At 38.0% G+C, this 21,065-nt stretch overlaps 6 protein-coding genes across 7 annotated transcripts; 2 read left to right on the top strand and 4 right to left on the bottom strand.

The window, feature by feature from the left end:
- Window positions 1–247: 247 nt before the first annotated feature.
- On the bottom strand, window positions 248–3,072 carry LOC113207398 (zinc finger C4H2 domain-containing protein). The gene is made up of 5 exons (XM_026423950.2): window positions 2,865–3,072; window positions 2,401–2,572; window positions 2,141–2,319; window positions 1,804–2,055; window positions 248–1,710 (listed from the first exon to the last, which is right to left on the bottom strand). The coding sequence occupies exons 1-5, from the start codon at window positions 2,933–2,935 to the stop codon at window positions 1,581–1,583; spliced, it is 804 nt and encodes a 267-aa protein (XP_026279735.1). The 5' UTR covers window positions 2,936–3,072; the 3' UTR covers window positions 248–1,580.
- A 310-nt stretch (window positions 3,073–3,382) lies between these two features.
- On the top strand, window positions 3,383–4,578 carry LOC113207399 (iron-sulfur cluster assembly scaffold protein IscU). The gene is made up of 4 exons (XM_026423951.2): window positions 3,383–3,603; window positions 3,782–4,006; window positions 4,091–4,169; window positions 4,248–4,578. The coding sequence occupies exons 1-4, from the start codon at window positions 3,511–3,513 to the stop codon at window positions 4,325–4,327; spliced, it is 477 nt and encodes a 158-aa protein (XP_026279736.1). The 5' UTR covers window positions 3,383–3,510; the 3' UTR covers window positions 4,328–4,578.
- Window positions 4,579–4,588: 10 nt separating this feature from the next.
- On the bottom strand, window positions 4,589–6,030 carry LOC113207401 (guanine nucleotide-binding protein subunit gamma-1). Its single transcript, XM_026423952.2, has one exon. The coding sequence runs from the start codon at window positions 5,725–5,727 to the stop codon at window positions 5,515–5,517; it is 213 nt and encodes a 70-aa protein (XP_026279737.1). The 5' UTR covers window positions 5,728–6,030; the 3' UTR covers window positions 4,589–5,514.
- Window positions 6,031–6,132: 102 nt separating this feature from the next.
- Window positions 6,133–9,464, top strand: LOC113207396 (probable tRNA (guanine(26)-N(2))-dimethyltransferase). The gene is made up of 11 exons (XM_052264646.1): window positions 6,133–6,414; window positions 6,496–6,757; window positions 7,056–7,087; window positions 7,130–7,335; window positions 7,428–7,615; window positions 7,693–7,921; window positions 8,007–8,155; window positions 8,232–8,624; window positions 8,748–8,901; window positions 8,991–9,142; window positions 9,217–9,464. Exons 1-11 carry the CDS (start codon window positions 6,282–6,284, stop codon window positions 9,329–9,331), a joined length of 2,013 nt encoding a protein of 670 aa, XP_052120606.1. The 5' UTR covers window positions 6,133–6,281; the 3' UTR covers window positions 9,332–9,464.
- Window position 9,465: 1 nt separating this feature from the next.
- On the bottom strand, window positions 9,466–16,662 carry LOC113207395 (cullin-associated NEDD8-dissociated protein 1). 2 transcript variants are annotated; one of them, XM_026423947.2, is made up of 22 exons: window positions 16,419–16,661; window positions 15,444–15,613; window positions 15,143–15,356; window positions 14,919–15,067; window positions 14,656–14,799; window positions 14,410–14,572; window positions 14,065–14,326; window positions 13,853–13,989; window positions 13,595–13,755; window positions 13,309–13,514; window positions 13,051–13,205; window positions 12,550–12,678; window positions 12,346–12,477; window positions 12,100–12,268; window positions 11,851–12,008; window positions 11,607–11,767; window positions 11,321–11,519; window positions 10,991–11,248; window positions 10,700–10,888; window positions 10,374–10,617; window positions 10,143–10,289; window positions 9,466–10,052 (listed from the first exon to the last, which is right to left on the bottom strand). In XM_026423947.2, the coding sequence occupies exons 1-22, from the start codon at window positions 16,458–16,460 to the stop codon at window positions 9,922–9,924; spliced, it is 3,720 nt and encodes a 1,239-aa protein (XP_026279732.1). In that variant the 5' UTR covers window positions 16,461–16,661; the 3' UTR covers window positions 9,466–9,921. The 2 variants fall into 2 exon arrangements, with proteins under 2 accessions (XP_026279732.1, XP_026279731.2); XM_026423946.2 differs by having other exon boundaries at window positions 9,466–10,289; window positions 16,419–16,662.
- Window positions 16,663–17,895: 1,233 nt separating this feature from the next.
- LOC113207397 (T-complex protein 1 subunit theta) lies at window positions 17,896–20,923 on the bottom strand. The gene is made up of 10 exons (XM_026423949.2): window positions 20,748–20,923; window positions 20,203–20,373; window positions 19,995–20,126; window positions 19,718–19,916; window positions 19,574–19,635; window positions 19,323–19,460; window positions 18,991–19,236; window positions 18,713–18,916; window positions 18,383–18,619; window positions 17,896–18,285 (listed from the first exon to the last, which is right to left on the bottom strand). Exons 1-10 carry the CDS (start codon window positions 20,805–20,807, stop codon window positions 18,094–18,096), a joined length of 1,641 nt encoding a protein of 546 aa, XP_026279734.1. The 5' UTR covers window positions 20,808–20,923; the 3' UTR covers window positions 17,896–18,093.
- Between the last annotated feature and the right edge of the window lie 142 nt (window positions 20,924–21,065).

Below are 21,065 nucleotides of genomic sequence, written 5' to 3'. Positions count from 1 at the left end.
GGGGGGGAGTTTATGAGGATGGTCAGGTCTTCGGGGACCTCATTTCCGAGACATGACACACTATCATGGCGCAGTGCCGTTCAGCATGGTAAACGCAATGAACGGGCGAGCACAAGATCCACAAGCTATGTACTCTTCGTACTGCATTTCACCAAGAAGCTGGTATGGCGCCCACAGTAGGTCAAGTGATCAAAACCATAAAAACTGATTGGGGGTATGTGTCTTTAAGCAGAAGTAAAACATTCCATTAAATTATTACATCATCAATAAATTTAATGGTCAAATGATTACAGTAAAAAAATGAGTTTATGTTTAACTAAGAAGTAAACATCCAAAAAAAAAAAAAAAAAAAACTTCAAATCCCTAGCCATAATTTTTTTTTGACAATTTTCAAATTTTACCACAGCAAAGTTACCATAAAAGCTGGTCATTAGGGACCAAGCAGTGCAGAAAATGAAACATATTTGTCTATACTAGAGACTTACATATTGTGGATTACAATACTACCGTTTTGAGATGATCAAATAGCTATGTAGTAAACAATAAACAATGAGCACTTCAATGCATCAGTTTGTTTATTGTTTGGCTGTGCTGAATGCTGAACACCACACAGTCAACATTCTAAGAGAAAAGGGAAATTAATAATTGGCACCAATACATAGAGTGACTAAGCATAATAATACATTAAATTATGGGAGCATATTCACACACGTTACTATAAGTAGTATGCATATTTGCCTTATATGGCCAATACTAAAATTGAGATAAAATGTAAGTTTATGGTTCATTCGTTTAATCCTTTCAAACATGCACTCTTCATTTGCATTTCCTGCAATAAAATTAATACCGTATTGCAAAAAATATAATTAGAAGGGTAGATTTAGTCCCATAAAACCAAAGCTAAAGCAAGCTTAGCACTTCTGTGCAAGAGATCGTCTATTAGGCTATTACATGAGTTCTACAAGTCTGTTGGATGCTAAGTTAACTTAGCTTGACAAGCATTAATCCACTTCTTACAAACATTAAAAGAAGAAAAATGGAAAAAAAAAGTGTAAGTACAAATCAATTAAACTGGCTAGTTTAATTACATAAATCAACACATTGTTTGAAGACAAAAGATATGGAATCTCTTTTTTTTTAAAAAAGGGCTAATACTCCAAAAAGGAAAAAATAAGACAAAAACAAGCATTAACTTGATTTACAAGAAGAATGTTTTAGCCTTAGGATAGGATCAACGATACCAGTACTTGCACATTCTATTTCCATAGTGGGTATGATTAAGTTATATTACAGCTTCGCTCATGATTACAGTATAAGTATGATTAGTACACAATGTTATAACACATAACCAAATAAAATTTAAATGATAGAAAACGACAAATTGTGCAATTTAAGTCCATACAAAAAATGTAATAATGCAAACCTTCAAAAGATTCAGACAAGATTTGGCACCAAATAAACGATCAAACAATCAGTTTGACCGGTAAAATAAGTACAGACAGAAGAGAAAAACAAAGTGTTTAACAACTATAAGATATTCAAGACAGCAGAAAGAACACTATGTACATCCAAGAAACAGCTTAGTCCTTCTTCTTGGGCTTCTTAGGATTCCTACTTCGAGATTTAGCTTTACAAAGGGGACAGATTGGAGCATTACGATGGATCTGCTGATGACATGATAGACAAGACTTCATTGGAGGGGGTTGTTGCCTTTTGAAAGAAAAATACAAAACAATAATGCCAAGTAAATTACAAATAAAGAAAAAAGACCGTTTTTGCTAGTACATGGATATCAGTACAAACCTGAATGTTGGGGCAGGCCCTGGCGCTGGTGGCATTGGCCTGTTATCTGCTTTGTTTCCTTGGACCAATTGCAAAGGTTGTGATGGAGTGAGGAAAGCTGCTGCACTTTGGGTATGGTGAGCAGTATGGGGGTGATGGCCTGGGTGACCGTGAGAATGAGAATGCATTGCCAGACTAGCCATACTGGCCTGTTCAACATCACGCACATCTGGGGCTCGCCAGTCAGATGTCTTCACATGTTTATCAAAGTAGCTGCAAAAAATATGGAAAATGAGCAAGATATAATCAATTACTAACTGTTTCCTGCATCAAAGTAGACTGGTTTGAGGATACTTACTCTGGTGAAATAAGATCTGCCTCTTCCTCATGTAAATCAGGAAGGCGATCTAATCCCAAATATTCCCTTCGCAGGCGATCAACATCATGCTTTAGAGGTCTATAATCATCATGAATACGCTTGGCCGTGTCAAGAGCTCTGTTGCGAGATTCCTCTGCTTGTTTAATGACAGTCTCCATCTACAATATCAAAAAGAGAGTTTAAGATCCAAAATCAATTTCAAACTATCTTGAGTCTTACAGAAAAATAATAACACTTGCAGCATTAATATCAGCATGAATTTGTCGAAGTTCTTCAACATGAGCCATCTTCTCTTGCATCAGCATATCCATCTCTTGTTTGTACTCCGAGAGACACTTCTCTTCTGCTTCATTGGCCTCAACTTCCTGCATTATTCTCAGTTTCATTTTCTCCAACTGCATGGTTTTGGCTCTGAAACATCATTCAGTTTGTTAACAATAGAATAAAAGAACTACAACAACATTCTTGACATGTACATAAAAAAACAAATAACCAAAATTTATAGCTGGAACGAAACAAAAGTTGAGTACACTAAAATTTGGAACCGGAACTGAGAAGCAGGAGAATATATGGGTGAAGTGTAATGAAACGAAATAATTTGATCAGCCATCAAAGTACAGGGTAAAATCTCAAATTCACAGGAGGATGAGGATGTTTTCATGAAGCCGGCCTAAGGATGTAAATGGGTTCCGTAAACACTCACCTGACTTCCTTTAAGGCCTCCAGCTTTGCGTAAATGGCACGCTCGTCGGTGGCAGCCATATTACTTAACATAGGACTCAAAGAAATGGGATAGCTAAAAGTTTTCAGCCCCTTTGTTTGTTTACTGCAGCCAGTTTTTTGACAGGACGGAGGAAAACAAAATGGTTGCCTACTGTAAGCTTCCACCCCCCTCCCACTTCATCAGTCTTGTTCATCTAGGTTTCACGCACGAGACTAAATGCACCATCGGGAAGAACAAATGAGAAAGTACTCGGTCCATATTTGTTAAAATGAAATAAATGAATCATTAGGATTTCAAAGGATCTCGGGAACGCTGCACCAGCATGAAGCCTTTTACTATATTTACAAAATAATAACGAGATTGAGTATTCTCAATAGGACGGACAAAAATTCGCAACGTCCTGTGCTGTCAAATCTCGACACGCAATTTTTCATCTATTGCACAATAGCATCGCTACAGGGCTTCGCAGCAACAGAGGTTCGTGGATGTTCGATTTTTCTTCTGCTTCCATCTTTTCCTGTTTTCCCCTGCTTTTGCTTTTACATTTGCAGGTAGTGGGTTGTGTAGTGCGTTGTTATTTTGCCTGTTATTTTTCGTGACAGATCACATTACAAAGCACTTCACCATGGCGTGGGTATCTCCGTTAGCTAGAATAGGTGCATCCACTCTTCTCAAAGCGCGTTCGCAAAGTCTTCCAGCGGCTCTTTACCATGAAAAGGTTAGTTTAGGCTAAAATCTTGTCACATCTAATAACAAACTTTCAAGTTGTCAGTTAACCTTGCTTGTCAGTAAACGTTGTTTGCTATTTTGCTCTTCACATTTCCTGTAGATAACATTTGATGTATCATATTTTTCATTTTTCAGTTACTGTTGTGCAATAATTTTTATATTTACAGGTGATTGATCACTATGAAAATCCTCGGAATGTTGGAACCCTCGACAAGAAAAAATCCTCAGTTGGTACTGGATTGGTGGGAGCACCAGCATGTGGTGATGTCATGAAACTTCAGGTGGAAGTGGATGAAAATGGAAAGATTGTTGATGCTAAATTTAAGACCTTTGGTTGTGGATCTGCAATAGCGTCATCATCCTTAGCAACAGAATGGGTGAAAGGAAAAACGGTTGGTACAATACAAGATCTTATCTTTCCATGTTGGAGTAATTTGATTATAGATAGCACATTCACTATTGTTTGAACGATTTAGGTCGATGAAGCATTGAAACTCAAGAACACAGATATAGCCAAGGAATTGTGCCTACCGCCTGTGAAGCTTCACTGTTCTAGTAAGTTCCATGCAAAATGTAAATTTACTTTTGGTTCATATAACTATACATGTCATGTCAATGTTTTTGTATTTGCAGTGTTAGCTGAGGATGCCATCAAAGCAGCTTTGGCCGACTATCGTATCAAGCAGGAATCATTGAAAAATCAGTCTCCTTAAATCGTGAAGAAACAAACTTTCATTTATATTTAGTTAAGGATTGTACTATTGTGATATTCTGTGTGATCTGTATAGAATGAAAGGTCTTACAAGCTGGTTTAATGAAATAACTTGCTTTCTTGCGTTGCTTCGCAGCAAAAATAGTTTCTTTTACTGGGAGGGGAGAACCATTTGATGTGTGCATGATTCTATGGTGTTGTTTGTACAAAGAGTTGTGCCATAAATAAAATTAATACTGAGGAGAATAAGAATGAAGATTACTTTGGAGAGTTGAAGAATGCACTGCATTACTTTCATTTAATCGTTGCAACTGACAAAACAAAAGCATATAATTTACAAGAAAATAACATTTACTTGGATACATAGGATGGAAATCTAATCTAAACTGTCATTATGTGAGGACAACATTGAAATTGCTAATGTAGAAATCAGAACAAAGTCAAGAATATCTAAAAGTATTAATTTTAGTCATGTCTAACATTTCAGCATGACGAATGTGTAGGCAGCAACTAAGAAGAGAAAGGTCAGAGGAATATAATATACTGTAGCACCAGATAGTGTTCTTGAACAAAAATGCTATCAGATTAAATTATAAGTCAATTTTCTTAGGCAACAGTGACTAAATGATCTATAGTCACTTTCATTGCAAAGGAGAAAAAGGGAAAGACTAAGTGGAAACATGTGAGATATAACCACAATCATACACAATTTTTACCAGCAGGCCCAGAGACACCATAACAGCACTACTCATAACAATAATAATAATAATAATATAAGAAGATAGACAATCTAGCTTTGGTCTCAATGCAGCCAATGGCAAAACATAACTAAATTAATTCAGTACTGTTTACCACAAGTATTTTAAGATAGTGGGGCTAAATCATAATGACAATGATACAAATTGGTCAAAGATAATGAAAAGAAGCAACTGGACACACATTTTCTATCACATATTCAAATACATGTTAGAATGGTGCAGTGGTATAGAGTGTCTAGACTGAACAAAGTGAGGGGCAATACACTGAGGTTGAAAATAGCCACCACCTGATGAGAGGAGGTGGGGTCCACAGAGAGAAACCACTCCATTGCGGGGAGACACGATCGATTGACACATGAGAGCACACACACATTCACACATCCATTCATACACACACAAGGGCCCGCTGGTGTAGTCACTTCAGGCCCTGCTAAAGAAGAATGCAGCTGCTCTTCTCGCGGAACGGGTTGGCCTTCTCCGAGCTGAAGCCCACCACCAAGCAGTCCTCCTGCTCGTGGTCAGAGATGAACTTCATGATGTCGGCCACGGCTTGCGACACGCTGATGCGTTTGATGGCCGCCTCCCGTCGCAGCTGCTCCGTCACTTGCCTTTGTTGTTGCAAGTTGGAGATCATCATGTCCATAACCGCGGTATCCGACAGGCCTATTTTTAATGGGTGTGGTGGACACTTGGGCAGGAAAGCTCGGCCCTTACGGCCCTAGCACCACCGCAGCGGCGCTCGCGCTCCCACCACAAAATCACAAACACCGTCGTTGGCGAGCCGCGCTGGCCACACCAAGACCGCTGGAGATCGTCCTGGGGCTGAAAAGAAAGGGGCAAAAGGGCGAGGTGCGGGGGGCGCGTAAATGCTCACGGGGCGGGACGTCGGCTGGCACTTGCACTTGCAACAAGTTTCCACTTCAATGACAAGCAGCGCACGGAAACAAGATGGTTGTCTAGTGGCGCACCACACAGAAATCGTAATCGCATTCGCTAAAGTGGATGTGGACTGGTAGACCCTGCGACGAGACTACTCAAGTAGCGCAAGAGGCAGTAGTAAAGGCAGTGTCCAAAGGCAGTGTGTGGCGTCGTCGTAACCTACGACATCCACGTTGTTGTTGTTGTTACATGGTTCCATTTCATCTTTAAAATTTGCGACTAATAGCGACCTTTTCGCCACACGAAAGGGTGAATGGGATGCCAAACGTAATCTGGTTTAAAAACTCTCCTGGTTCATGGTCGTGTTGCCGTTGGAGCAAAACATTTGCAGTTCTACAGAAGATCTTTCAATCTCACTACCGGTGCTCGGGCTCGGGTTCTGCTACTGCTAGTGAGGGCCGAAATGATTCTTATTGCTTTGAATGAATAACATTTGTAAATGTACAATACAACTGTCTCTTATACCTTACAGGTATGGATGGCAATAAATCCAACGATGCCAATACTTTAGATATGAAGCCTGTAGGACAGGAGATTATTTCAGTTTCAGAAGGCACCATCAAAGAGGGGAAAGCAGAAATTCTCAAAGAATCTTCCAAACACGTATTTTATAACCCTGTGCAAGAATTTAATAGGGACTTGAGGCATGTATTAATAGAATTAGAGCTTTCTTCTGTGCATTTCTATTTCATATTATGTCTAAGATTCCTCTGTTGCCCCACTTGTCAGCCGTAGTTCGTTACCTATTGCTATGTTTAAGCCTGGTTTATAATATGTACAACATAAGATGTATCTTGTTGTGTTGTATACATATTTTTGGACGTCGGCTGTGGTTTGAGGTACTTGGAAATAAACTGTTTCTTTGTTGTGATGTGATGTTCGTGTAAGTAATAAGTTGTAGCTGTTGGCACTTGTGCATCACAACTCAACTCATGAACAACATCTAAGAATATGGCTTAGAAAACATGAAAAAGATATTAAATGTCGCTCTGTAGAACAGGCGTACTTCAAAAAGCCATTTTCTTTTCTCAGTTTTCTAAACATGTTAATCTCGAAGAATAAAGGCAGCTAGTGACAAATGATAGCTGACATTTTGTGTTCTTGAGCTTATATTGTGAGGCTTTTCGGGCTACTTTTTACATTCATTATCACTTGCAGCATTTTGGTACTGTCGATTCATGCTCAAGACCATTTCAATCAGAAGAGGATCAAAAAGGAGAAGGAACTAAAAAGAAATGCCTCAAAAACTGATGAATCTACTGCTACTGTAGATGAGCCCAAACTAGATTTAAGACCTGGTGAAACATATGAGGTACTTCCATAATGCCTACAGTACATAAATTGTACTTTATTTGCTGAATCATCATCTATCAGTGATTAGTTATTCAATTTTTTAATTTATAGGATGGAATGGTCATCTTAGAAGCTCTGGCAGCAACTGGTTTAAGAAGTATCCGCTATGCTAAAGAAGTTCCTGGTGTGAAGCGCATAGTTGCTAATGATCTTTCACCCTCAGCAGTGGAGAGTCTAAAAGCTAATATTGCGTTCAATAAAGTTGAACATTTGGTGTCTCCTAGCCACAATGATGCATCGTGAGTTGAGTAACTCCTAAAAGCCATTAAAACCCTCCTAAAATAATTGAGCCCACACTATTGTTTTTTTCCAACAGGATGGTTATGTATCAAAACAGACCTCCTTCCCCAAGATTTGATGTTGTTGATCTGGATCCTTATGGCTGTCCCTCTCAGTTTCTTGATGGGGCTGTTCAAGCAGTGGCAAGTGATGGTCTTTTGATGGTGACATGTACAGATATGGCTGTTTTGGCTGGAAACTCCCCGGAGACTTGTTACTCAAAATATGGAGCAATATCTTTGAGAAATCCATGTTGCTATGAAATGGTATTTGGGCGTAGTTTAGAAACATTCAGAGTGAAAATTCATGTTTATCTTGTTTTAGAATTTGAAGGCTTGTTCTATCTTTTAGGCTCTACGAATTGCTCTTCAATGTATTGAATCCCACGCCAACCGTTATGGGCGTTATATTACACCACTTTTATCAGTCAGTGCAGATTTCTACATCAGAATGTTTGTTAGAATAAACAGCAGCCCATCTATTTGTAAAAGAAGTATTAAGTAAGTTAAAGCTGAGTTTTATAATAATCTGAACAGCACTACCTTAAAGTGACAATTTTGTGCAACTTTGTTTTAGCAAACTGTCCATGGTTTATCAATGTGTTGGCTGTGAAACATTGACTTTACAACCACTGGGTGAATACAAAAACATTAACCCAAATAATCCAAATCAAATGAAAACTGTGTTGCCTCATGTACCTTCAGTTTCTGAAAACTGTCCACATTGTGACATGAGGTATCATGTAGGAGGACCCATATGGAATGCCCCCATCCATGATAAGGCATTTGTAACAAGGTTGTTGGATGCATTGTCTGAGGAAGAGGCTGTTGAAAAGTTTGGAACTTGTAAACGCCTTGAAGGAATGCTTTCTGTTGTGGAAGAAGAGCTTGATGACATACCATTGTATTATAAACTGGATCGTTTGTCATCTTTAATGGGAGTATCTACCATGCCTGTTCTAACATTTAGGTAATGTATTTTGTTTTTAACATGCTAATTACAAAATTACTAATAATTTTGGGGTGAGTGCATGGCATTCAAAAGAGATGTCTAGTATCTGTAAAATATCAATTCTCCTTTGTTTTGTTTCAGTTCTGCGTTTCTTAATGCAGGCTACAGATTGTCCCAATCACATGTTAAGCCATCATGCTTCAAGACAGATGCTCCCCAAAGTTTTGTGTGGGACATTTTGCGGGCTTGGGGAAAAGACAAGCCAGTAACTGAGAAACAATTGAAGGAAGGTTCTGTAAGTAATTCAATGCATTGGAGAATTAAAGAACATGGTTCCAGGGCTACTAATGACTCCTACTTGGTTAATTCTATAATTTCCTACAGATTAGTTCTAAGCTTTTAAGTAAGCCCATCTCTTCAACAATTGATTTTACTATACATCCAGACGCCAATCCAGATTCGAGACAAAAGAGGAAGTGCAGATATCAAATCAACCCAATAAAATTCTGGGGGCCAGGCATCCGATCAATAGCAAAGTGAGTTAAAACTGTCATTTAATTATTGTTAATATTTTTATATGTTCAATAAAAATTTGAGAAAATTCTTGCAGTCTTCAAGATGGGTCAATTCAAGAAAAGCAGAGACGTAATCAAGGTAAAAGGAAGCGTAAACAGTCAGAAGGTGTGGAAAGGGAAGATGATTCGAAAAGAATCCCCAGCGAGTGAAAAATGCCTTCCCAGTCTTTACAGAAGCTCGAAAATGCACCAACTTTCAAATTATAATCAATCAGGCATGTGTACATTTCAGACTGTAGAGGTTGAAAAGTGATTGATTAAATAAAGTACATTTTTGCATTAAGTTCTGCTGGTTCAAATGAAAAACTTTTATTTTTGATTATTTGTTGACAGACAATATCAGTTTATCTGATATTTCATCTTATTTAAGTTCAATTCCCTGACTTCAAATATACAGAGTTAACACACAATTATAAATTATCAAAACTTTACCATATTAAAACCTATAATCACATAGACTTCCTAAAATGATCAGGGAAACTTACTTAGCAAAAAAAAAAAAAAAAAAGAATTACTCCTTGCTAACAACTTTTAGTTGTTTTGTTTGTTACTGAAGACAGTCAGGTGAACATTTACGATCACAAAATGATGAGATAAAACCAACCAGATCCAAGTAATAGAGGTAAGGTTAAGAAATTGGACATAGGTTAATGGTCACTTGAAGTAAATTTCCAGAGTAGAAAGTTTTTGGTGATTTCCTTACAACTTATCATTAGATCACAATGAAAAGAACGTTAAGTTCAACTCAAATCCATTTGGTTTGAGTCTTGACTTGAAACAGAACTATCCTTTTGAATAGTTTCAAAAACATTCTGCAGCTCAGGAGTACTTTTGATCAGAGTAACAAATTCTGTCAAATTGGGATTTTTGTCTGAAGGGTAAAAGCAAACAAATAAATTACAATTTGAACTACTTTTGATATTTAAAGTTCCAAAACAATGAGAGAAAGCAATTGTGTTACCTGCATCCTGGATGGTCAAGAGAGCAACAACAGCTCTGAGGGCAGATCTCTTTAATTCATCCTGTTTTTCAAACTCCTGTTTCACTGAGTTAGGATTTACTTTCATAGTGCAAGTATTTCTCAGAGGCTCAACTAATCTCTCCAACCCTGCACAAAAATGTAAAAAACAGGTGACAATTTTACTTTTAATAAGATTAAGTGTGCGACAGTGAAAAAGGCCTCCTCACTTACTTTGAAGAACAGCAGTAGGGCAAAGTTGCGCTAAACGGGCAACCATAAGATAGGTTAGCATTTTGATGTCATAGTGATCCTTCAATCCATGCTCGAGATGGTTGAGAAACTCAAATACATCCAGTCTTTCAAGGCATGCATCCAGCAGAGTATACATGCACTCAAAAGCTGCCTTACGAATATCCAGACCATCATCTACTCGATGTTTGAAAGGACCCATCTCAACTTCTCGAATCAACTCTTTCTGTTAAAATAATTAACAAAATTAGAAAAAACCTTTGTCAACTGAAAGGAGAAAATTTTCATTGATTTTTAGATACACTTACTCTAACTTGAGTCTCACTATATAGGTGAGGAAGAACGGTATCCAGAAGATCTCTGACAAGGGATGGTTTATTGTGGGCTGCTGAGTTGAAAGCTACAAGAGCAACCCGTCGCACATTTAGATCTGGGTCTTGAAGGGTACTGAGGAACTGGCCAATGCACTGCCTCAATAAGGGGTCAATGGCTTGAGGCTAAACAAATAATTAAAATATATGTAAAAAATAAGACAAGGGGGAAAAATAATAAATCATTAAAGCATACATGAGAGGATGATGCTTGAAAAAAATTCTGACCTGGTCTGAAATAGTAAATTTAACAGCAGTCACAACTGTTGTTCTCATTAGGGCTGAAGGGGAGTTCAATGATTCTTGAAGGCGGCGCAGTAAGTTCTCTGGATCTATGAGAGTCAGTTTCCCTAAACATTCCGCGACAACATTCCTTGTGCCTTCTTCAGCACATTCACAATGCCGAAAGAGTTGCTGCCAAATTGCAGGGACGAATGGCTGCAACTGTTGAACTCCAGCCAAAGATGTTGATTGACAAGAGATGACCTAAAAGTGTTGATTGCGTTAGATGTTAAAATTTTAGCTTTTAATGGAAATTATAGAAAAATAGGACATTACCTCCTTAAGTGAATGAAGCAAGAGGTACTGCCTCTTAGGCTGAGCATCAATCTCTTGTAACACGAAGGGAAGAAATTCCTGGAGATTACCCAATGCAATGCTGCCTAGAGCATAACTAGCAGCAGACTTAACTTCTTCCGAAGGGTGTGAGAAGGAGTTCAAAATTACTTGTTTAAGGTGTTGTATGCCAGAAAGATCACTGCAACATGGGAAATAGAAAAGTTGCAAATGTCAAACAAAGAAATTACTTTACTACCTACTTCAGACTCAACGAAACAATTCTCACATGTGACGACCAATTTCTCCAATTACTAGAAGAGCAAATATATGCTGAGAGTCAGAACGTTGACCATTAACATCTCCCAGGAATTGCTCAACAACCATTATAGCCTCCGGTTTCCATGTCACTGTCAGTGCAGCAACACATTTTGCAAGAGAATGGAATGCCTATTTCAATGAAAATAAAAGTGAGATAAAATAGATGGATTGATAGATGTACAAAGTTTCAGAAGATATTGTTAAGAATTTACCTGCTTGTGCAATGTTGGAGTAGCTGATACAGTGGGACTGCTGCTGTTTACAGTGATTGGAGCCATGAGCAGCTGAAGTAGATCTCTGTAACCCAACCCAGGTAAATTGGCAGCAACAAGGGCCTGGAAGAACTCCAACATTGAAGATAATGCAGCTCCTGGAAAACAAAGTTAGGAATTCATTCAACGTACACATACAACTTAAAATATCTAGATATTGAAGACACAAATTGTCTCCAATGATTTTACCTTGAAGAAGAGGTGACTTTGCTAGATTCAATGTTTCAGGTAAAATAGCATTTGCTACAAAAGACAGGGCTTGAGGTTGAAGTCGAGCAATTGAAGTGAGTAGAAGAAGCGTCAACTGTGCAATATGCAAATCAGCCTCACTGAGGAGAGGTGGCAGCTCAACAATCACCTGAAGACATTTTGACCGATTGATTAGATCTTCAGAAATATTTAGAATACATGGGAACCAATAGCTGAAGTACTTACAGCATTCAGTAGTGTGATATTCAAAGCTGAACCATAGTTCTTCACAAATGTGTCAAGGAGAGTTAACGTGGCGAGTTTAAGGGCTCTTTGATTCTTCCGCAAGAATGAACCAAGTACAGGAACAGCGTCCAACTAAATCAACCAACAACATTAGTTTGGTAATTTTTATACTTCATAAGCAGATTTGAAACTAGGGGTACTTACAATAATTGGAGAAAGGTCAATATGCAAAGGAGAGGCTGCAACCTTTGTTAGGGCCTTCACAGTAGTTAATCGAGTTATCTCATTACGCAAACGATCCAAGAAAATAGGCAAACATGTTGGTAATTCAGCCTGAAATAATAGAAAACGATGAACTAAATTTATTGGATTCTGAGTTGTACCGGGATGTAATTTTTGGGGTTCGAAACCCCGCAGTAAGGATGTAGCTTAGAATCGATTATTCGTTTTGCAGAGCTGTTATGGGAGACTTTCCTGAGACCCTACATAAATTTCAGGGAGAGACTTTGAATCAATTAAATATGATGTTTTCACAAAATTTAACTGTGTACTCACACAGCTAATGAAATTTCCTAATGCTTTCCAACATTTTTTAAAAGAGAGAAAAGGCAACATTCCCTCCCCATCTGTATTTTGTTTGAGGGACGCCAAAAATATTGGCTCACGAGTCAGGTGGCTAACTAACACAGTAAAACATGAAAATACCTGTAAATGATCACCCAAATTGCACAGTATTTGTCCCATACATGAAATTGCACGCTCCTTCACTTCCTGGTCAATATCAGCAGCTTTTAGTCTCACAACCGTGCACTGGTACAAATCATTTACAAATGGAGTGAAATCAAAACTGCTCCGTGGTTCTGAAAGTAAATGGAAACAGCAGCATTAGTCATACTAAGAGCAATGAGATTTTTAAATAGTTAAAGTAAGATATTAACTACATTCCAAATAAAATTAACTTACCAAGAGGTCTTATGACTTTTACAAGCTGTTGCAGGACCAATAAGGCCTCGCCTGTAATCTTGTAAAACGAATCACCAACTGCAGTGATAATGGGAGGAACAAGAACATTCATAAAGCCATGGAATGTCTCAGGAGTGTGTGTAGTCAAGAGACAATTCAGGAATGCCAATGTGTCAATTTTCATATTGCTACTAGAATTCTTATCACTGGAAAAGAACAAACAATATTTTGAGATAGAAGATATTAAGTAGCCGTGGAGAGAAGTTTCCCGAGTTTAAGAACTCACCCCAATGAATACTGGATGCCTGGAAGAAGGGATGCAATGTGATTTGTCAGAGCCCCTGGTAAAACTACAGTCAGTTCCTTTAGCAAGGCAAAACTGTCTTGGCGAGTTTTAATGCTCTTTTCTTTCATTTGAGGTTGCACAGCCTTCACAATGGCAGGAATCTGAAATTAAACCATGTTAGATATAACTAAATATTGTTGTAGATAGATAAAATGGACAAAAAACCAAACCAAACAAATAGTTTGATGAGAAACTGACCTGAGCTTGTAGAAGGTAAAGAGGACCTTCTTCCTGCTCCATACTATCTGGGTCCATGTTCACAGCAGTAGGCCTGGTTTGCTTAAGAAGGGCAACATAGGCATGGAAGATGTCGCTCTTCACATTTTCCTCACGTTCTGTTAATATTAGTGATAATATTAGTAGAGAGAAATGGATTTGGTACTTTGATGGTCACAGACTAAGTCACCTACCTTTAAAGCGTGCAATGAGTGCAGGGCTGACAGTCTTATAGAACTCAGCCAGGAGCTCATGTCTGGTAGCTATGACTGCTTCCAAACATTTAGCAGCAGCCCGGCGAACTTTCCAACTCATATCATCATCATCTGAATATTCATCATTGTCATCATCATCATCTTCCTCTGTTTCCATGGCCTCATCATCCATCATTCCATTATCATCATCATAATTATAGTTGGGGTCATAAGTAATGTATTTCAAACACAACTTCACAATCTAGAGAGAGCAGAAAATTGATAACTCATTTCACTAGTAACATGCAGAATAAAAGGGCTATCTTCACAATAGTAGTACAGTACCAAATGAATGTGAGGTGTTATTTCCTTGGGGCATCGATGCACAAATGCTTCACATGCCTGCAGACAGTACTCTCTTAGTTCATCATCTTCTTCCTGGCTGTACTTTACTAACAAATTCATCACTCTTTCAATATGCTCACCAAAACGGTGTCCAGCCTGCCGACTGCAAATTAAAATGGATTAGACCACACATGAGCATGAAATCATGAAATACTAACCAAACTGACAAAATAAATGAGGACAGACCAGAGAGAAGCAATACATTGAATGTATGTGCGAGTCGTGGAAGTTGATGAGTTTTTGGAAAGCTGTTCTAAGAGAAAATCAATCAAAGTAGTGTACAGCATTTGGTTACAAGACATAACCAAATGGCTCAAGGCCACAATTGTCCTGAAAAAAGAAACACATTCCAAAAGTTAAACACAGGCAACAGAATATTAGTCCAGTTTTGCTTATTTAAATAGAAAAAGTAGATAAAGCTAGCAAAGGAAAAATAGAAAAGAACACACCTCTTGCGAACAGCCTGCCTAGGAGAGGAGAGTTGTGGGAGCAGAGCATGCAGTATCTGTTGGTGGAAAGGGATAAGGAGTGATCCAAATCGTGACAGTAGATCAGCCAAAATATCCAGAGCTTCCAACTGAACAGAAACATCTTCTTGCTGGAAATTAAAGAAATCTTACATTAAGAAAATAATCCAAAGAAAATCTTCAGAGTTTTGTATATAAAATCATACTTTCTCAATGGCATTGCTAAGTTTGCCTGTGATGCGGCGGCATACGTTAGATGCCAGAGAACTGGATGTCAGTGGCAGTTCACTGATAACTGTTTTTAGACCAATGCTTGAGATGTCACGAAGCTGTTCTTTCTCAGATATCATATTGGAGCACAAACTATCCACAATGGTTTCCACTTGATATTCCTTCACTTTGTTAACTAATGGGCCCAAACTACAACATACAACATTTTCAAGATTACATTGATGTTCATACTGTAACTTAGAATAAAAACTTAGGATTTGGTTGACAATAACTTACCATTTTACAGCTAAATTCTGCACTTCACCATTTTTGTCTTCTAGAAGTCGAAGAAGCATCTTTACCACCCTACGTTCAGAATCATCATCCAGTTTAATACTATCCTTTTGGAGTTCTGACATTAAATCATTTGTTGCCATGAAGCGAAAATCTTTGTCGCTTGATGTCATCTATAAGACAGAAATATTAAAACAAATAGAGTTGCTGCAAACAAACAGAGAACTGAACCCATGTTGAGTGAAAACAGCATACTACTACATTTGACGTGAATGAGAAGAGAGCAACAGTGTGATCATACAGACCCACATTTAAAAAATAAGAAGAATCAATAAGAAGTTTCAATCAACTTAACTATAATTTGGAATCCTACAAAAAATGTGTATTACTTAAAGATTTGTCCGCTTAGTCTTCAGGTTTTTTGACTTAGGTAATAATATTTAATATCAGGAAAGAACTGTGATTTAATTGAACAGAATTTAAAAAGTTAAGAGACAAAAAGTGTTAAAGCAACTGAATGGGATATGAAGAAGCATGGAGTGTGTAGCACCAAATATTGAACATGCATACGATACACTTCACCAGACTAGAGGCAATAAATATGGCACTTAATGCTCAATGAAAAAAAGTAGCACGCAAGTAATTTTTTGATTTTTACAATTTTTGATGAGCATGTATCTAGGCATTAAAGTCAAAGGAGGTTGCCAGCCACCACATAGCTTGTTAACTTGGGAAAGGCAACAGGCCCATAACCTTACCTGACAACAAAGACAGGCAAGTGGGGTACATGATAGCGCAAGCAGGATAACAGTTAGCGATGCAAAAATAATTGACCGAATGTAAACAATAAATGGGGCGACAGACAAATCTCTGATAACACTCCCTTCAAGTACAAGATTGCAAGTTTTAAATGAGCACAATGACACACAACATCAGTGGCCTGAAAGGCTCGAAAACACTATAGCAGCTCACACTTACTTTCTCCAACAAATTCGCAATCTGATACGAAACGCTCGCCATTTTTTAGGCTCTGAGGAAAGGAACGACAGTAGACAAAATAATCCGCAAAGCGGTACACAAGTGGTGTAAAATGTTCCTCAGAAACCGGCTTTTCACAGTTTCTTGCGGCTGCTGCTGGATCCAAAACGCCTTCTGAGGGTCTCGTTTGACGACTTCTACACAACCCCTTGTTGTTCACTCACACAACTACACATCACGTCACACTAACACTCACACACAACCACAGGAACCTCACTACGAGTAGAGAGTGCACTGAGGCTTGCGGTAGCTTAAGTGGGAGAGTAAAGGGCAGGCATTGACTATTAACTGCCAAATCTTTTTCTGAAAATTAAAGACAAAAGGGGATCATACATTTAGAAGTTCAATACTTCTATACTTCAGTAATTTTGATGAAGCGTGAATATTTAGGAAGGGTGATTTCTTATGCTTTTAAAGTAATTTGGACGATTTTTTTTTTTAAAGGTTGTCGCATTGCCGTAGTCGTATGAGTTGTTTTCTTGTAGTTGATGGATATCTTGCAGAGTTCCTTTCAGCCTTCCTTGCTCTAGCCGTCTTACAGTCAGTTCAGTTGATCAGATTTTGTTAAAAGTCGTTGAGGTTTCAAAATGTGGTGGAACATTTTACCGTCTTTGATCATAACGGGAGGCCTGGTCTACATTCCAGGCGTTGCAGTTCCCATACTGGGTTGGATTTGGACGGGAAGTGTAAGTTGTCACAATCTTTACTTCCAGTTTACTTTTTTTTTTTTAAAGTTAATCCATACTTACTGGGTTGTTGTCAAGCTAGTAAAGACCAGTTTTTAATTGTACTATTTTACCACAACTTTATTGTTATTGTATTTAATATTATCCGATTGCTTCTCGCCTCAACAAATCGGTGTTGGATACGTTAACATAACCCTATGTGTGCACCAATGTCTCTGTTTTCCCTTAAAAAAATTGTAATTAATTTCAGGCTGAAGGACGTGATAGGAGTACCAATCTTGATCTTTATAAAATATTCCGTGATAAGAGGCTACTCAACAATGAAGACCCATACAGGCAACATAAACATTTGGTAAGTGGAATCAATACTGAAAGTTTTACAACCATAATTCAAGAAATGAATTCAGACCTAACATCATGAATGTTATCCGATAAAATGTTCTTGACAGCCGGAAATGTACTCTGTTCTAACCAACTGTATTTTCTTTCAGGGATTAGATGGAATTCCAGACAACTAATCTCTTCCGAGTAGCTGTTAAAACTTCATTTGTTAGATTATTGTATATAATGAAATAAATCATTTCGTGTTGATATGTACTTTCTTATTTTCTTGTGTCAAGTAAAATATTTGATATAGTGAGTGTTTGAAAACTTTTGATTCCACTAATCAAATTAAATGAGGAAAACACCTATATAAACTCTTGTGTTGGGAATAATTACAAACGAGTATATTAATAAATGTAAGTAGTTGATTTATTCTATAAAAGTTAGATCACAAACGCATTGTAAACAGAGTCTTATGAAGCACTGGGTGAAGGCACACATGTATCATGGATGATAATTCATGTAACAATTTAGATAAGAGGCCCAGAATAAATAGCAATAGCAAGTTAACATGAAGGTGAAGTGTATATTTCTGAACTAAACATTTAGTCTTCGTCATTGTCAGCACCACCTTGCTGGGGGGGTCTAGGTCCCCCTGCCCTCTTGGCCATAATAATTTGGTCAACTTTCAAAATAGTGCAGGCGGCATTGGTTGCATATTTCATACCCCACATTTTGGTTAAGTAGAGGTCTAGAATGTTTGCCGTGACAGCATCACACACACTAGCAGTTTCAGCCTGGAAAAAAAATTGAATGACAATTACTCAACTTAGAATGACAAGTTAATGGGTTAACAAACTACTTCAGTTAGACAGATTGTATTGGGCCACTCACATTGATGTCAAACCCAGCTGTTTTTTGACCTTCCTCATGGGCAGCATAAAGTTTGGAGACAAGTTCATTGGCTTTCACACCAGTATTTTCAGCTAAAATTTTGGCAAACCCTTCCAGGGCAACAGCAAATTTCTTGACAGCATACTGTTCAAGACCAGGTCTAGTGTCACCATACGACGTCAATTGTCTGGCAAGCTCAATCTCTGTTGCACTAGCACCCGCTACCAAACGCCCGTCCTAGTAAAATAATTGTTAACAAACATTGAATACAATATTTGAATTTATAAATGAACTAGATATAAACATAATTAAACTCAAATGATTCCTTACCTTAGAGACACCTTTGAATGTGTTTACTCCATCGTCAATAGCTCTTTCTACATCATCCATGTAATTATTGGTAGCACCGCGAACAACAATAGTTGACACACGTGATTCCTTTCCTTCCAAGCGGAATACAACTACATCTGTGTCACCAACTTCATCAACACAAACAATATCAGCATAACCCAACTCCTCCTTAGTGGGCGCAGTCTAAAAAAAAAGATATGTGAATTAACTAGTCTGTTCAGGAGAGATGCTCCTGACATATGCTGAAAATACATTACCATTCGGGGCAACGCTGTGGCACCAACAGCCTTGCAAAGCCTACGAAGATCCCACTTGCTGGTAAGACGGACACCCATCAGGCCATACTTATTCAAGTAGTGGAGAGCCATATCACCAAACTTGGCACCACCAACTACAACATCAGCTCCAGCATCAGCTATAGCCTTGATTTGACTTTCTAGCATACTCTCTTCACCTCTAGAGAAGTTCTTCAGTTCATCAGCATTTTTAATCAACACTGTACCCTAAAATTAAAAAGTAAAGTAGAAAAAAAGAATTTAAACATGAAAATTTAAGTGAGATATAGTGTAAAATTTAAGATTGATTTTACCTTGGTTTCTGTTTGCATTATGTCAATTGCACAGGTGTAGATAACAATTTTTGCTTTAGTTTTTTTGCTGATGTCACCTTCAACCTGGCGCTTAAATACCATGCCTTGAACAACTGATGAGTTATTAAGCCCCGAGCCCTTGAGAGAGAATTAAGGTGCACATTATGAATGTCGACATGTGTATGTACAAATACAGTAAAAAAAGGACAACACTAAAATGAAATAAGAAGTCGTTAATTATTTTAACATACCAGAATTTTGCATACTCGAACATTATCGACATTGAAAGAACCACCTTCAGGCAAGACAGAAACTAGAAGAAAAATACAAGTTTAACAGAAGTATATCAGAATAGAAAGTGGATTTTTTTAAACAAAAAAAAGGGATTTTCTTACTGCAGGCTTTTCCAATAAGCTGTGAAATGAAATCCTCTTGGCCATACTGTTTGCTCATAATAGCAGTTCTGAGGGCCTTCATGACCTGAGCCTCATTTCTCACATCCTCAACTTTATCAACAACAAGAGAAGGAAGGACCTCAAGAGCTTTATCGAGGGCTAGTTCAAAACCTTCAGATATTTCAGAAGGTGTCAAACCCTGTCAAAAAAGAAAGTTCTAAGACGGTGGTATTTAGTTGTTATGGGTCATTTTAAAAGAGCAAAACCAGATTTTTACCATGCGCAGCAATTCCTCTGCTCCTTCTAAAAGCGCACCACAAAAGATAATGACAAAATTTGTGCCATCTCCAACTTCTTGTTCCATCATCTGAGCTGCTAACACCATAAGCTTAGCAGCTGGATGTTCAACCTGTAGATGCAGTATTTGGGTTGCAAAATTAAATTTACAATTACTTAATAATGCAAAGTTGTGCAATCGAACTTACGTCTAATTCCCGAATAATTGTGCCAGCATCACTGGTCACAAAGAGCTTCTCAATGTGGTTAATCACCATCTTATTCATACCATTGGGGCCATAGGCAGTGCGAACTGTCTTGGCAAACTCTTTGCAGGCACCTATGTTACGATAAACAGCCTCTTCCAAACCAGAGAAATGCTGTAAAATAAATGAGACAACTTATTCATCAATTGATAAATTCACAATAAAAATAAAAGATGGGACACGAACGAAGAAAGTTCCTGGATTACTGATATTAACAGAAAAATTAACTTTGAATTTTACTGTGCGGGACACTTAAATAAGATACTATTGAGAGTTCATGAATGAGAGTTATATCAACAAAAGGACAACGGCGAGGGAAGTTCCAGTAGTGGGGTTTAAGATAAAACTGAAGCACAATCTTTACGACATGTAATGGGTTAGATAGACGATTAAATTTAAACATGTGTTATTGGCATTGAGATCATGCTTACTTCGGTTATAGGTTAAACCGCCGACTTGCATGATGAAAGTAACAAATTAAGACTTACCCGAGCTCCTTCTTTCATCATCTGGGCAAAGCCCGGCGCCTTCGGTACGTGCAAAGCCATGACGATGGAGAAGATAAAACAATACTGAGTACTTTAACTAAAATTACTGAAGTAATCAAAACTTCAATCACACCACACCACACGGCTGCCGCACCTGACAATGAACGAGGGGTCCGTTCCATAACACGTGGAAGGTGCCGCCAATTCAAGACTGCTGAAACAATTCAAAGTACCACTTTTAGCACACAAACATACCTCCTTAAAAGCGCCTTATTATTCTGAATAGGGATTTTACTTGATAAGTGTAAAAGTCTTTGG

Source organism: Frankliniella occidentalis, unplaced genomic scaffold, assembly GCF_000697945.3.
Source record: "Frankliniella occidentalis isolate FOCC.00 unplaced genomic scaffold, Focc_3.1 Scaffold20, whole genome shotgun sequence".
Classification (NCBI taxonomy): Eukaryota; Metazoa; Arthropoda; class Insecta; order Thysanoptera; family Thripidae; genus Frankliniella; species Frankliniella occidentalis.
This window is presented reverse-complemented; position numbering and strand designations above follow the sequence as displayed.